Raw genomic sequence first — 14,567 nt, 5'->3', positions numbered from 1 at the left:
CCTGCAACCCAGACACGTGCCCTGACTGGGAATCGAACCTGCGACACTTTGGTTCGCAGCCCGAGCTCAATCCACTGAGCTATGCCAGCCAAGTTTCCTAACTTTTTATACTCTCTTTCCCTATCTACCTTTTCCTCTGATGTTGGATCACCAGCCATTAGCTCTCGACAATGATCTGCATTTACCTCAGTCCTCGTGTTTTCAGTCTTCCAATGTGCTCCTTTCAACCTGTTTTGGCCTAATTAGAAAGGTAACTAATCTAATTAGAAATGCATAAAGTAAGAATGAAATGGTTCAGAGTGATGTAAATGAGTTCTAAGTATGACTATCATAATTATCTACTATGCTGTTAAAAGGATTCTTCCCCCTGCAATTCTTACTCTTTGTATCCACGAAAGAGCTATCATCTCACAAATTCAAGAGGGAGGCATCTCGAAATCATCTGAGACATCACGACTCAAACTGAACACTTCCAATAACTACAATGACCCTCTGTATTTTGCAACTAACCCAGTCTCCCTAAAATTTTCATCCACTGATTCTATCACATCCTGGTATAAACCAATTCCCCTTATGTATAATGGCAATCTTTCAAATATGGCATTTTCATTTTACTGAATTTCCCAGATACTGCATTTTTAAACTAATTAAAGGTCTGTAGCAACCCTGACTTAAATAAATCTATAGGTACCATTTTCCAATAGCATCTGGCCCACTTTGTGTCTCTGTGTTACATTTTTAGTAATTCTTGCAATATTTCATACTTTTTATTTCTATTATATTTGCTATGGCGGTCTGTGGTCAGTGATGTTTGATGCTGCTATTGCAATTGTTTTGGGGTACCACATACCCACACATACAGGACAGTGAACTTCAGTGACAACTGTGTGTGCTCTGAATGCCCCTCTGAGCGGCTGTTCCCCATCTCCCTCCCTCTCCTCAGGTCTCCCTCTTCCCTGCAGCACAACCAAATTGAAGTTAGGTCAATTAATAACCATACAACAGTCTCTAAGAGTTTAAATGAAAAGAAGAGTCACGCATCTCTCACTTCAAATCGAAAGCTAGAAAAGATTAAGCTTAGTGAGGAAGGCACGTTGAAAGCTGAGAGAGGCCAAAAGCTAGGCATCTGACACCAGTTAGCTAAGTTGTGAATGTGGAGGGAAAGCTCTTGAAAAACATTATTCAATGGGCTACTATAGTGAACACAAAAGTGATAAGAAAGCGGTAACAGCCTTATTGCTGATACAGAGAGTTTCAGTGGACTGGTTAGAAGATCAAACCAGCCACAACATTTCCTTACACCAAAGTCTAATCCAGAGCACGGCCCTAACTCTCTTCAGTTGTACGAAGGCTGAAAGAGGTGAGGAAGCTGTAAAAGGAAAGTCTGAAGCTAGCAGAGGTGGGGAACCAAAAAGTCTGTGTGACTTGCTTTGTTGCGATATTTGCTTTATTGCAGTAGTGTGGAATCCAATATGCGGTGACACCGAGGCACGCCTAGACCTGTGCCCCAGTGCTCACTTCATGACCACCTTCCCTCACTCTCTCAATGACCCGAATAAAGTGGCTTCCCCACACAGCTCCGTCCTGACCTTGTCCTTATGTGTTAATACTTCTTGTACAAATCCCACCTGAATTTGATTCCGGATAGCTGAAGTAGATTTATACATCACTTTTAGATAGCTGAGGTACTTTACAGATACACTTTTTAAAATGAAAGCGCATGATATCTAAGTAATAATCACTCTGGAGTGATCTGACAGTAACTCACCATAGACATCTGAGGGTCAGGGACTTTCACTATCTCAAAGCTTGTTAAAATTGGAGATGATTCATCGCCATCCTGGGTTATAGTGCAATAAATTGAAATAAATAAATAGACAAATAAGTTAAAATTTAACCAACTGGTAAGAAACAACACATGATAATGTATACTCCAATGTTTTTTAATTCTATTTAATGAACATCATTCCTTCCTTTCAAAAATTAATCTTTCAACTATATTTTAGAATACATTATTTTTACCTTTTATTGTTGATGAAATATTTTAAGAAAAATACAATCTGACAATAAAAACATATTTTTAGAGATATGAGGTCTGGAAATGAGTAGATGGTTTTCATCTTTTTTAAAAACTGTGTTCATAATGATGATAGGTCAAAAATAATATGTTCTGATTGTTAAACTTAGAATAAGAAACCACAGAACTAATTAAAATATGTTACAATGGGTACGTTACATCATTTGCAAAAACTATTAAGTGGATGTTGGTAACTTCAAATTGTCATAATTGCGCTCCACTCAGAGAAGCAGAATTTTAAGTATGGGGTTAATGTTACTTAAATTTATACACAGCTTAGAGACTCAGAAACATTGCTTCTCAGAGAAATATCTATTCAACACCGTGCAAATTTGAATAATGAGAATCAGTCTATCATTCCTTAAGAAATAAAGCTGTGTTATTTTGTTGGTTTTATCATTTTTGAAGAATGGTGACTTTTATTTTTATCCAATTCAGGCAAGAAAGGTAATTCAGCATAATAAAATGTCACTGCATACATACCAGAAAAGGCTAAACTAATTAAGGTCGAAATTCATTTCCTCACAACTGTACACCTAGAATGAAGATCTTCTGTCAATTTCCAAATGCAACTATAGTTTCAAGTTTAGATACGTGCAACAAAACCAAGAGACTGAAATAGGGGAAGCACTGTGACTTGACTTTAGCGCAGTAATTGCGTCTTAGCGAAAACCACAAATTCCCACAGCTGCTGTTTAACAGGCTGATTCTCAGTCACAACAACAGAAAACACATTCATCAGCCCCACTGTGACAAGTAATCTTCAGTAAGGCTATCTGTCACAAAAGACAGGTGACAAGAAAGTCTATTTCCATTAGATTCAATACACTTGCCCAGCAACCTTTACGCTAAGTGGAAATATGACAGGGTAGGCACACAGGCATTACTTTATGGGCAATTGCTCAAGAAGCAGTAGAAAGGGGGCAAGAACCTTTTCAAAAACACTCAAAATTCTTCTAATTTCTATTCTGTTATTATTTCATTTATAATCAGAAGTGTCTTTTGAACCATCCTTCACATCTTCAATGTTATAAATTATCACCTCCATTAGCATGTTTTTGCAATATAAACCCCATATGGGCATGGACTACTGCTTTTCATGAAATTACATATGGTATAAAGTATAAAACATAATTTTATTAAAATGTATTGGTGACAAATTTCACTCACCTACATCCCCCTTTCTTTGTAAGATTATTTTCCTAATAACCAGTCTTCCTTTCGCTCTGCTTTGGGCAGTGGTTTGGCAGGTGCTGCCTCACCTTCACACTCCAGGTCCCACTAGCCCCTTCATGGGTCCAACTCCCCACCGGGAAGAGGGTCAACCAGACCCTGGGCTCTGGGCTCAGGGAACACGACCTCAGCCTCACTCTCCCACCTGGCTTTTCGTCTTTGAATCACTCATGTCACAAATTCTACTAAATTAATGAACAGTGTTAGTCTATCTTTCTAGCTCCTTTTATTCACCAGGAAATATAATTTATAAAATAAAAAAGCTGAAAGAAATGAATGTTTCCTTATCTTTTACTAAAAGGAAGTGATATAAGCTCAAGGGAAAAATATAAATATTAACTTGAAAAATGCCAGAAAAGTGATCATAAATTAACTGGACAAACCCTGTATTTCCATTATGAAAACAGCCTTCAAATAATATAGTTACAAATATAGTTTAAAATCACTTGTGACAACTTTAACAAATAACACTATAGTTAAAATGTGATTTAAAAGTGCTGCTTCTAATGAACAAATATACTTCATATAAGCTTAGCTATACACTAGAGAATATATTATTCAATTATGCCACAAATCAAAGTCTGTCCTGATTTGCAGTGATTTAAGCACTTAAGTGTTTCTACAAAAATAGCAGGTACCTGGTTTACACTGTTTTGAACTATGCATATAATTACTTGTTGTACTTAAATACTTCAACAAGTATTTAATGCACAGATATTTTTCTAGTAGCTACATGTCAAGCATTCACCACTCTTCTTTAGCATAATGAGCAAACCAGTGGAAATCCAGAACTATGTATGTTATCACTTAGCCTGATAACAAAATTTTCTTAATTGTGTGCATACTATACAAATAAATGCAAATTTGTGAAGTCTTTCATAAGCATATATATGTTTGGATCACATATAAAATTTCAATACTATATATGTGTATATATAAATTTTATTAGCCTGTTCAGAAAAAGTCTAACCATTGTTAATATTATGAGAACACCTGCATGACATCAGTGTAACCTGGCAGTCAAGGAGAGTGGATTGGAATGCACATATATGAACAATGAGGACTTCACTGTACTAGTCAGTGGGAGTGATAGATGCCAGTGAGTGAGCATGTGTACTGCATGGCTGTGGCATTCAAAATGAATGAGTCGAGCAATGAATCTGCATCAAATTTTATGTTAAGCTTGACTCAGCCCCCTACAGGCCAGATATGACACCCCACGATCTCTGGCTTTTCCAAAAACTGAAATCACCTTTGAAAGGGAAGAGATTTCAGATCACTGATGAGATTCAAGAAAATACTATGGCGCAGCAAATGGCAATTGGGAGAACTGTGTGAGATCCCAAGGTGCCTACTTTGAAGGGGATTGGGGCATCATTGTCTTATGCACAGTATTTCTTGTATCTTCTTCGATGAATGCCTGTTTTTCATAGTACATGGCTGGATACTTTCTGGACATACCTCCTCATATATACTCAAGTAAATAATCCTTAACTTTCAAGTTTACCACTTAAAAAATAAGATTCCTTCTTTTCCATTTTTAAATGAGTATTACTGTTAATAAAGCTATTACTTTAATATCCTTCTTGCCAATTTTCAGAAAAATTAAAAAAAATTTTAATCTCTTGCATATTCTGTAACCTAGAATTACATTCTACAAATGATTGGTTTTTGTAATATTGTTATAGCTATGTGACTTGATTTGTGCATACACAAGCAGCTGCTGATGACAGTTGTCTGATCCTATCCTACAACCAAATAATTCATTGAAACAGAAACAGCAGTCATCTTTTTTAACGTTCCCCCTGTTCTCTACTTTAAAGACCGTAACAGTTCCAAGGCAAATACCTTTTCATAATAAACAATACCATATTCCTTATCATCACACTTGACACATCGAAACTCAACCATCAAGTACATGAAATTTGAACTTCGTTTTTCACTCTGAAAAAGAAGAGGATTTTTATGAAAAATAATCATCTTTAATATTCTCTTAAAGGATAAGTATGTATCATTATTCCCAATTCAGTTACATATGAAGTTCAAGTACAAGTTAAAATGTAGCACATTTTCATTTCATGATTATAAATGCACTGTTTTATACAGCTCTACTATCTTATATAGAGCACTATTCTTCTATCCAGTCGTGTCTACTGGTCACTTATAACTCCTCCTAAAACTTAATGACATTGTCGGTTTATTCAGAAGTTTGGATTTTATTACATAAAATCTTGATAGTGTGTTTACATACATTGCATAAGAACTATTTAACTTCAAAAATAAAAATGTTTTGTACTTTAACAATTTTAAGTAAAGAACAGCTCACCCTTAAACCATATGATTAATCTAACTATAACAATTAATATAAGCGTGACAAAAACTAAACAAAGTTTGTAACGAAGTACTGAGGCCTTTTAAGCTTAACAAATACAACTTTTATAGGTTTTTCACGATTTATAAATGGTCTTAAGATTACGTGCAGTCATTTGCAAAACTTTAATTAGTTTTCTTTTTAAGACTTTATTTATTTACTCTTAGAGAGAGGGGAAGGGAGGGAGAGAAACATCAATGTGCAAGAGATACATTGAATTGGCTGTCTCTCATACAACCCACCAGGAACCTGGCCCGTAACCCAGGCATGTGCCCTTGACTGGGAATTAAACTATCGACCTTTTGGTTCGCAGGCCGGCACTCAATCCACTGAGCCATACCACCCAGGGCCAGATTTTTAAATATACCAGGAAACAGTTACTTAAAAAAAAAATACTATGTTAATAAAGTGAAAATCAAATGAAGTCTAAAAGGATGATTAGTCTTAATCCAACATGCTTTTTAAAATGGTTTTAAATCTACATGTATAAAACCACAGAAAAGTCTAAAGAGGTCACTTAAATTGTTTAGCTTTATAAAGCATGTTATAGCCTATCATGGTAAGTAATGGTGTCCTATCTTTAAAGGAGCTGGGGTGCGGGGGACAGGAAAGGCTGGGCAAAGTAAGCCCTAACATTACTTTTTCTATACCATGGGAACCTAAGTTAAAGAAAAAATAATAATAGCAAAGCATTTTAATTAAACTATTTTTAGAATGTGACTATTATAAAAATTGAAAACAGGAAATTTTTCTTCCAGTTTGAAAATATGAGAATGTGTTATAAATAAATTTAGAAAAGATACCCAGTATTCATATCAAATTTAAGTAGACAACACCACTAATTTGTTTTTTTTAAAAAGGACACCAGAATATAACATTTACAACTGTTCATTGTAAAAATAAAATAATTTCTCTTTCTATCTCCTCAAAACTTTTTAAAGATTAGTGATCTGTGGTGGTCTCTATAAGATAGGTACATCACAAAATTGATAATTTTCTTTCCTAATGTGATTAATATAATATTTATGTTCTCTAGATGCCAAATATTAGGTCAAACAACTAGTATTTCAGTGCAAATACATAAAAAAAGGAAAAAAAAAACTACGTTCTAACTTTTAGAAAGGTTCACCGAAGTCTTTTAATTAACCATATTCTAGATTAATACATAGGATCAAGAAATAAATCAAATACTTGAACCATGCAAATTTATTAAGGGTGCAAAGTCCTATATGCAGGACATAAGAAGTATCTTAATCAGGGGGAAGACTTGCTAAAGGTGATTTAAGGTAATTGAAGTGAAGAGACAGAACTGTTGATAGATTTATCTAATATTGATTTGACCTTGGACATGAGCTGCCATATGGAGGGAGAGAGAACACACAAGTGAGGCATCAAACTCCCACAGGCTTCACTTACATCTTTACTACACTTACAATATTCATCACCTGCTTCGTGGTTGGACACAACATGAAGATAAAGGAAAGGTAGAAATCTCAAGTTTTCCACTTTATTAGCATAGAACTCCCTAAACAACATGGTATCCCCAAAACATCACATTTGTGAGATACCTGGCAATAAACAATTCTTCTTGATTTAGATACTTGAGAATATTCTGAAATTAAAAAAAAAAAAAAAAAAAAAGGAAGTCCTAACTGTTGTGGCTCAGTGGATCGGGTGTCGTCCACCAGTTTGACCCCTGGTCAGGGTATGTCTGGGTAGCGGGCCAAGTCCCCAATTAGGGGCATTCAAGAGGCAACTGACCCATGTTTCTCTCACACATCTACGTTTCTTTCCCTCTCTTTCTCCCTCCCCTCCTTTCTCTCTAAAACAGGGGATACAACCCACCTCATTTATCATTTCAATTTCTCTAAATGTCAGTCTGTCCAGCCAATCCACTTTCACCATGTGTCCTTGTCGATGAGCTTTGGTGAGCTGCAGAACAAATATAACAAAGAACATTTTAACAGAGATCTCACAGAAAGGAGGGAGACAACAGTGATGCCCATCATTCCCTTTCAGCATCATACAGAAAGAACTAGCTAATATAATGAGAGAGACTGGGATGAAGGAAATAAAATTGTCTTTACTCACAGATGACATGATCGTCTACGTAGAAAATATGAAAGAATATTTAAAAAACCCTCCCAGAACTAATAGCAATTATAGCAAGGTTGCAGAATACAAGGTTAATATACAAAAGTCAATTACTTTCCCGTGTACCAGCAATAAACAACTGAAATTAGAAATTAAAAACACAGACGTATGTAAATGATGAAAATGGCATCTCAATAAAACCATTATTTTTAAAGCATTATTTATATTAACACCCAGAAAAATAAGATTGATATATATATCTAATAAAATATGTAAAAGATCTATATGAGGAAAACTACAAGACTCCGAAAAATAAAATGAAAAACCTAAACAAACAGAGAGATATTCCAGTTCATGGACAGGAAGACTCAAGATTGCCAAGATTTCATTTTGTCCCAACTAGATCTATGGATTTAATGTAATCTCAATGAAAATCCCAGCAAGTTATTTTGTAGATAACAACATGATTTTAAAATTGATGCCGAGAGGCAAAGTCCAGAACAGTCAACAACACATGGAAGGAGAAGAACAAAACTGGAGGGGTGACACTATCCAACATCAAGAATTATTATAAAACTATGATAATGGAGACAAGTTGGCACTGGCAAAAGAACAGACAAATGTATTCATGGAACAGAATAAATGTTCTGGAAATAGACCAACATAAATATAGCCGACTGATCTCTGATAAAGCGGAGATAATATAGTGGAGCAAAGACAGTCTTCAACAAATGAACTAACCAGATATCCACGCAGAACAAAAAAAGAATCAAGAAACAGAACTTACACCCTTGAAAAATTAACTAAAAATGAACCACAGATTTAAATGTATAATGCAAAACTATAAAACTCCAATAAGATAACAGAGAAGAAAACCTAGATGACTTTGGGTGTGGTTAATGACTTTTTAGATGCAACACCACAGACATGATCTGTGAAAGAAATAATTGATTACGTTGGACTTCATTAAAATTAAAAACGTTTGCCCTGTAAAAGTCACTGCCAAGAGATTACGACAAGCCACTAATGAAAGAAAATATTTGCAAAAAACATATTTAATAAAGGACTGCTATCTAAAATATACAAAGAACTATTAAAACTCAATAGTAGTAACTGGATTAAATAACAGACCCTTAATAGACAACTCACCAAAGAAGATATACAGATGACAAACATGCACATGGAAAGAAATCCCACATCATATGATTCAGGCAAATGCAAATTAAAACAAGATATCCCTAAACACCGATTAGAATGGCCAAAGCTGAAATACTGGTAATACCAAATGCCGGTGAGGGTGTGGGACCATAGAAACTCTCATTCACTGCTGACAGCAATGTAAACTGGTACAACTATTTTGTGACGGTTTCCTACAAAACTAAACATAATCTGACCACATGATCCAGGCATTGCGCTCCTTGATACTTACACAAATGAGCTGAAAAATTTTGTCTACACAAAAGCCCACATATAAACGTTTATAGCAAGTTTATCCATAATTGCAAAAACGTGGAAACAACTAAGATGTCCTCCAGTAGATGAATGGATAAACTGTGGTCCATCCAGATGATGGAATATTATTCAGCACTAAAATGAAATGAGCTATCAAGCCATGAAAAGACATGGAGGAAAACCAAAAAGAGAGAGAGAGAAAAAGAAAAGCCACGGAGGAACCTTAAATGCATATTACTAAGTGAAAGAATCCTATCTATCTAAAAAAGCGACACTCTGTATGATTCCAACCCTATGACATTCTGAAAAAAAATAAAACCATAGAAGCAATAAAAAGATAATTGGTAGCTCAGGGTTAAGAGGGGAAGGCAGGCTGAATATGGGAAGCACGGAAGATTTTTAGGACCGTAAAACTGCTCTGAATGACACCGTGATGACGGGTATGTGTCGTTATACATGTGTCTGAGTCCACAGAACATACAACACAAGGAGTGAACCCTGGAGTAAACTTGGGGACACTGGGTGATAATGGTGAGTTGGTGTGGGCTCATCAGCTGTAACCAGTGTGCCCTCTGGTGGGGAATGCTGAAAGCAGGAGAAGCTATGCATACCTGGGGCCAGAAGGTATATGGGAAATCTCTACCTTCCTCTAAATGTTGCTGTGAACCTAAAACTGCTCCACAATGGTTATGTCACCTTCACATTTGACACATCCCCATATACAAACAGAAACCATACATAACATCAGGACAAGACAAACTGGGCTAGTGACTCATAGTTATGTTTTCTTAAACAATTTTTAAAAAATGTTAAATGCCCACAATTTGCCACCTAAAAATGCTTAAAAAACGTCATTTTCACTTGCTCCAGAATTCATGTTTGTTGCTAATATACATTACTTCCTATATACCATATTTCTAGCTTTCCTATATGAATACTAAAGATGACCATTCTCAACCTTATTAATAGCAACCAAAGAACATATGGTCAGGGTAGTAGAATCATAAACTGGTAAAGCCACTTTGGAGAAGTTTAAATGATCCTAGGTACGGTCACATTTATGCATCATTATTTGCAATACTGAAAATTTATACATACAAAGAACGTAAATATCCATCAACAGTGGGCACTGTAAGTAAACTAGAGTAAACACACACTATAAAATACTGCAATCAAAAGGAAAGGAATATCAATAAACCCCGGTAGGGAAAGATTAGTACAGTGCAGCTGAATGCAAAATCAGCTGCAAAATGAGAGGTACGCCTCATGCTATGACTGCTTACAAATCTGCCTCCTGCCCCAGACTCTTACTAAGAGCAGAATTTCTAGATATTTCTCTGCTTTAATTAATTTTATACTTTCTGCAGAGCTGGAGAGTTACCACTCAACACATCCCCTAGCAGCCACCTACACTATTACCTACTACTGTATAATAAAGTACCCCAAACCTCAGTGCCCCAAAACAACATTCATTTCATTATCTCTCATGACTGTTGGAGAAGTCATGAGGTTACTTTTTGAGGGACATTTGGATTTTTTTCTACTGGTGTAACAGTCTCTCCTGAAACTGTTGTCACTTGGTGACTGAAGCTTTACTCACGTTACTAACACCTTTGTGGGAAAGAGTGGGCCCAGCTGGGAAACCAGGGTGGTGGGCCTTTCTCTTTCTGCTCATCCTCTCAGTGTTGCTCCCTCTCCAAGGGGTCTTTCCAACATAGTAGTGGGACCTCTTACATGGTGGCTCATTGCTCCCAAAAGTGCAAAACCAGAAGCTGTCAAGCTCTCTTAAGGGTTAGGCCTAAAACAGGCACAGCATCACACTTCAGCTGCACCATAGTGGTTAAAGTGACTCACAGGGCTAGTGAAGATCAAACACAGAATGATGTGAGTATCAGAAGGCATGTTTCATTGAGGACCATCTTTGGAGACTAAGAAGCAGAGAATGTACTTATTGGGAAGTCCAAGCCTACAACACAACTGACTGCTCAATTGCGAAAGGGCAAAGAGAATGGACTCTGGAGCTGGCAAAATCTTCTCTTGGCTGGGCTTTGGTCAGCAGGGAGAGTCTAGAATTAGCTACCATAATTCCTAAATGATTGGCCCTTACCTTCCTCTCCAAAATAATCTCCTACAATTCTCCATCTGACACACTATACTCCCACCACCCTTTTCAGTTCTTCAAACCATAAAGGCTTTCTTTCACTTTTATGACTTAATGCCGATTAAATGATTAAATATTGGATGAAAATATTTTACTAAAATTTATAAAAATTTTACTGAACTATAAAGCACTGTGTAAATTGTTAGCAGCCAGTATAATTAGCCCATAATCTGTGTCACTTCATCTCCTATGGTGCTGACGACACTGTAGACAGACTGGGGTATTTTCACCAGTTCAGAGCAGCTTCTAGTTCTCTCCAGGCTGGGAATGTCTATGGATAATAAGGACCAAAAATGAACTTTAAGAATATATATTTCATTTCAGGTCTGAAATGTCAGTGACCTAGATCTTTCAAAAGAGAAAATGTGGCCCTGGCTGGTGTAGCCCAGTGGATTGAGCACAGGCCTGCGATCCAAAGGGTCACTGGTTTGATTCCCAGTCGAGGGCACATGCCTGGGTTACAGGCCAGGTCCCCCATGGGGGGGGGGGGGGTGAGAGGTAACCATGCATTGATGTTTCTCTCCCTCTCTCCCTTCCCCTCTCTCTCAAAAAAAAAAAAATAAGTAAAATCTTAGGGGGAAAAAAAAGAGAAAATGTACATTTTTGTTAAACAGCAGGGTAAAACTAGTACAATCTGTTTCAAGTTGCATGTGAAGAAGTGATCCTCACTAGGGGGCCCACCCCAGGAAGAAGTTGGGTCAATCACTGACAGTGTCATTCTCTCTTTTTAAGGAGCACAGGTTCCCACAGAATTCACAAGGAGCCACGTAGAGCTTGGAAGAGAAGTCCACTGTAACAGAAATAGTAGCATAGTTATTGAGCTCTAACTGCTCCAAGAACTAAACAGCAAGAGGTTTTAAAAGCTATTTAGCTAGAATAATCTGTAAGAACCAAATAACAACATGCCCAGGCAAATGGCTGAAACACAATCATGTATTATCAGATTTGATGGGAGGCCAGAAATACATGCTTGAGAAAAATGTCTCAGATCTGTAGGTGTTCGATACAAGTACCAGGGTCAGAATTACAAGTAGACCAACTTTCTACACTGTATATAGACTAAGAACAGCAGGGAAAACAGATGTCAAACCAAACAGTGACCCCTGGGAACAGAGAGATTTCCATGATCACCACAACTCACAACTCATTGCTCCGTATTCATATCTGTCCTACTGGACTATAAGGTTCTTGAGTGCTAGAGCTATGAATGGTTGTCAGAATCTAGCATTTATTTATTCATTGAATACTTGTATTTACTGAAAATCTTTTTAATGTGGAAAGGTGATAGAATGGAAAACAAGTGTTTGTGCATTTGGAATTTCTGCTCCAGAGCTTGGGGGAACTGATGGGAGAGGAAGGGAGAGGGTGTGATACTGAAAACAGGGAGATGGAAAAAGAACCACCCTGCTGCTGGTCACTTTTCCCCAGTATTGACATGGAGACACGCCTCAATTTATTGCACTTCGCTTTACTGCAATTCAGATGTTGTGGGTTTTTACAAACTGAAGGCAAAACGCTTCACCAGCAAAAAATAAAAAACAAACTGTCTTTATTGCAGTGGTCTAGAATCAAACCTGCAGTATCTTCAAGGTATGTCTGTGCTCTCAACGTAAACACGTAATACTTAGTTGTTTTAAGTATCAAATTTCCATCAGGTCCTCTGCTCTGGATAATCAAGAACATTAAAAGGGGGTAGCCAGCCCTCACAAAATTTAAAATTAGGAGGGGATAAGCCATTTTCATGGTAAGTACCTAAATGAGTCACTAAAAATGAAACCGTATGAAAGTAGCGAACAGAGTGCTGCGACAGAAATTGACGGGGGTCTTGGGAAGGCGTCTCAGGGATGTGACATTTGAGCAGAGACTTAAAGGATAAAGAATCAGCCAAACATACAGGATGAAATCTTCCAGGCAGAGGAAACAGCTTGTCTGTCAGCATGACATGCCCAGGCATTAAAGAGAGATCAGCATAATAGACCTCAGTAAACATTTAACTAAATAAATCAAGTTCTCTTCAAAGGTGTAAAGTAGGAAGTTCTATACATACATGAGATGCGTACTGGTAATCAACCTTCCTGAGATCCTCAGGATCTAAATTTTTCTTTATAGGAGACACTACACTTAAAAAGCCTGAAGGGGTAAAGGAGAGGGTGAGAAACACTGAAAAAATCAATGTTTACTACTTCAAGTCTGCCCAAGAATCTGTAGAGGTAAGTGAAACTGAAGAGAAATGACTATTGCTTTACAAATTCTCCTTAGCCAGTTTCTTCCATATATTTGTATGCTACTCTGTCTTTACAAAAGACATCAATGACCATGTATTGAACAAACAATGTCAGATAATGTGGCCCAAGTTCACAGATGCTGTGAAAGTTGGGTTACTTTTGTTTGCTTATAACTGATGATACAATTGCTTAAGAAGTTTAATATCTAGCTGTGAAAACAAGATGAAAACATAAAAATATAACTTATGAATACAAAAACTCAGAGATATATACAAAAGTTAGATTCTGATTTAAAGCACCCACATACAACTTATAAAACTATGTCTGGTAACTTCTTTGTATAGTATATAAGTAAGTCAAATAAGTTATCTAAAAACAACGCAAAAGAACCAAGTTTCATTTTTTTTTATTTTCAAACCAATAGAAAATGTAAAGTGATTAACAGCTTTACCAAGCCCAAAATTTAAAACATTCTGAATACCCAACCACTGAGGATTGATGAAATGAATTATGGCATACCTATGCTATGTAAAATCCTGAAGTCTTTACAAACATGTTGTATTAGTACAGTAACTCCTCACTTAACATTCTTGATAGGTTCAGTGACTTTAAGCAACATGATCTGTAACAAAACTAATTTTACCATAGGCTAATTGATATAAACAAAAGTTCCTATGGTATCTAATCAACATTATAAGGAAATGACATCATTTGAAGATTTGCTGTATCCTAAATGACCTGAAACAATTTTGAGACACCATTAAGTGTGAAAGCAGGATTCAATTAAACACACACAATATGATCCCAACTTAAAAATATCAAGGCGGGGGGTGGAAACGGGAGAGAGGTGGGGAGGGTGGGGGCAGGATGGGCTGGCATGGGAGTAAAAGGCAGAAAACTGTACCTGAACAATTAAAATTTTAAAAAAATGTTTAAAATTTAAAAAAAAGGACT

At 36.6% G+C, this 14,567-nt stretch overlaps 1 protein-coding gene across 1 annotated transcript in view; it reads right to left on the bottom strand.

Annotated features, from left to right (window-relative positions):
* Window positions 1–14,567, bottom strand: part of PIK3C3 (phosphatidylinositol 3-kinase catalytic subunit type 3) — a 107,851-nt gene that overhangs the window by 75,212 nt on the left and 18,072 nt on the right. The window contains exons 5-7 of the mRNA XM_045850321.1: window positions 7,527–7,613; window positions 5,159–5,254; window positions 1,769–1,840 (exon numbers count right to left, since the gene is read on the bottom strand). Coding sequence (XP_045706277.1) covers window positions 1,769–1,840; window positions 5,159–5,254; window positions 7,527–7,613 — 255 coding nt within the window. The remainder of the gene's footprint in view (window positions 1–1,768; window positions 1,841–5,158; window positions 5,255–7,526; window positions 7,614–14,567) is intronic.

This window comes from Phyllostomus hastatus, unplaced genomic scaffold, assembly GCF_019186645.2.
Source record: "Phyllostomus hastatus isolate PE091 unplaced genomic scaffold, TTU_PhHast_1.1 phas_contig_80, whole genome shotgun sequence".
NCBI classification, from domain to species: domain Eukaryota; kingdom Metazoa; phylum Chordata; class Mammalia; order Chiroptera; family Phyllostomidae; genus Phyllostomus; species Phyllostomus hastatus.
The sequence above is the reverse complement of the archived record's forward strand: the minus strand, read 5'-3'. Positions and strand labels throughout refer to the sequence as shown.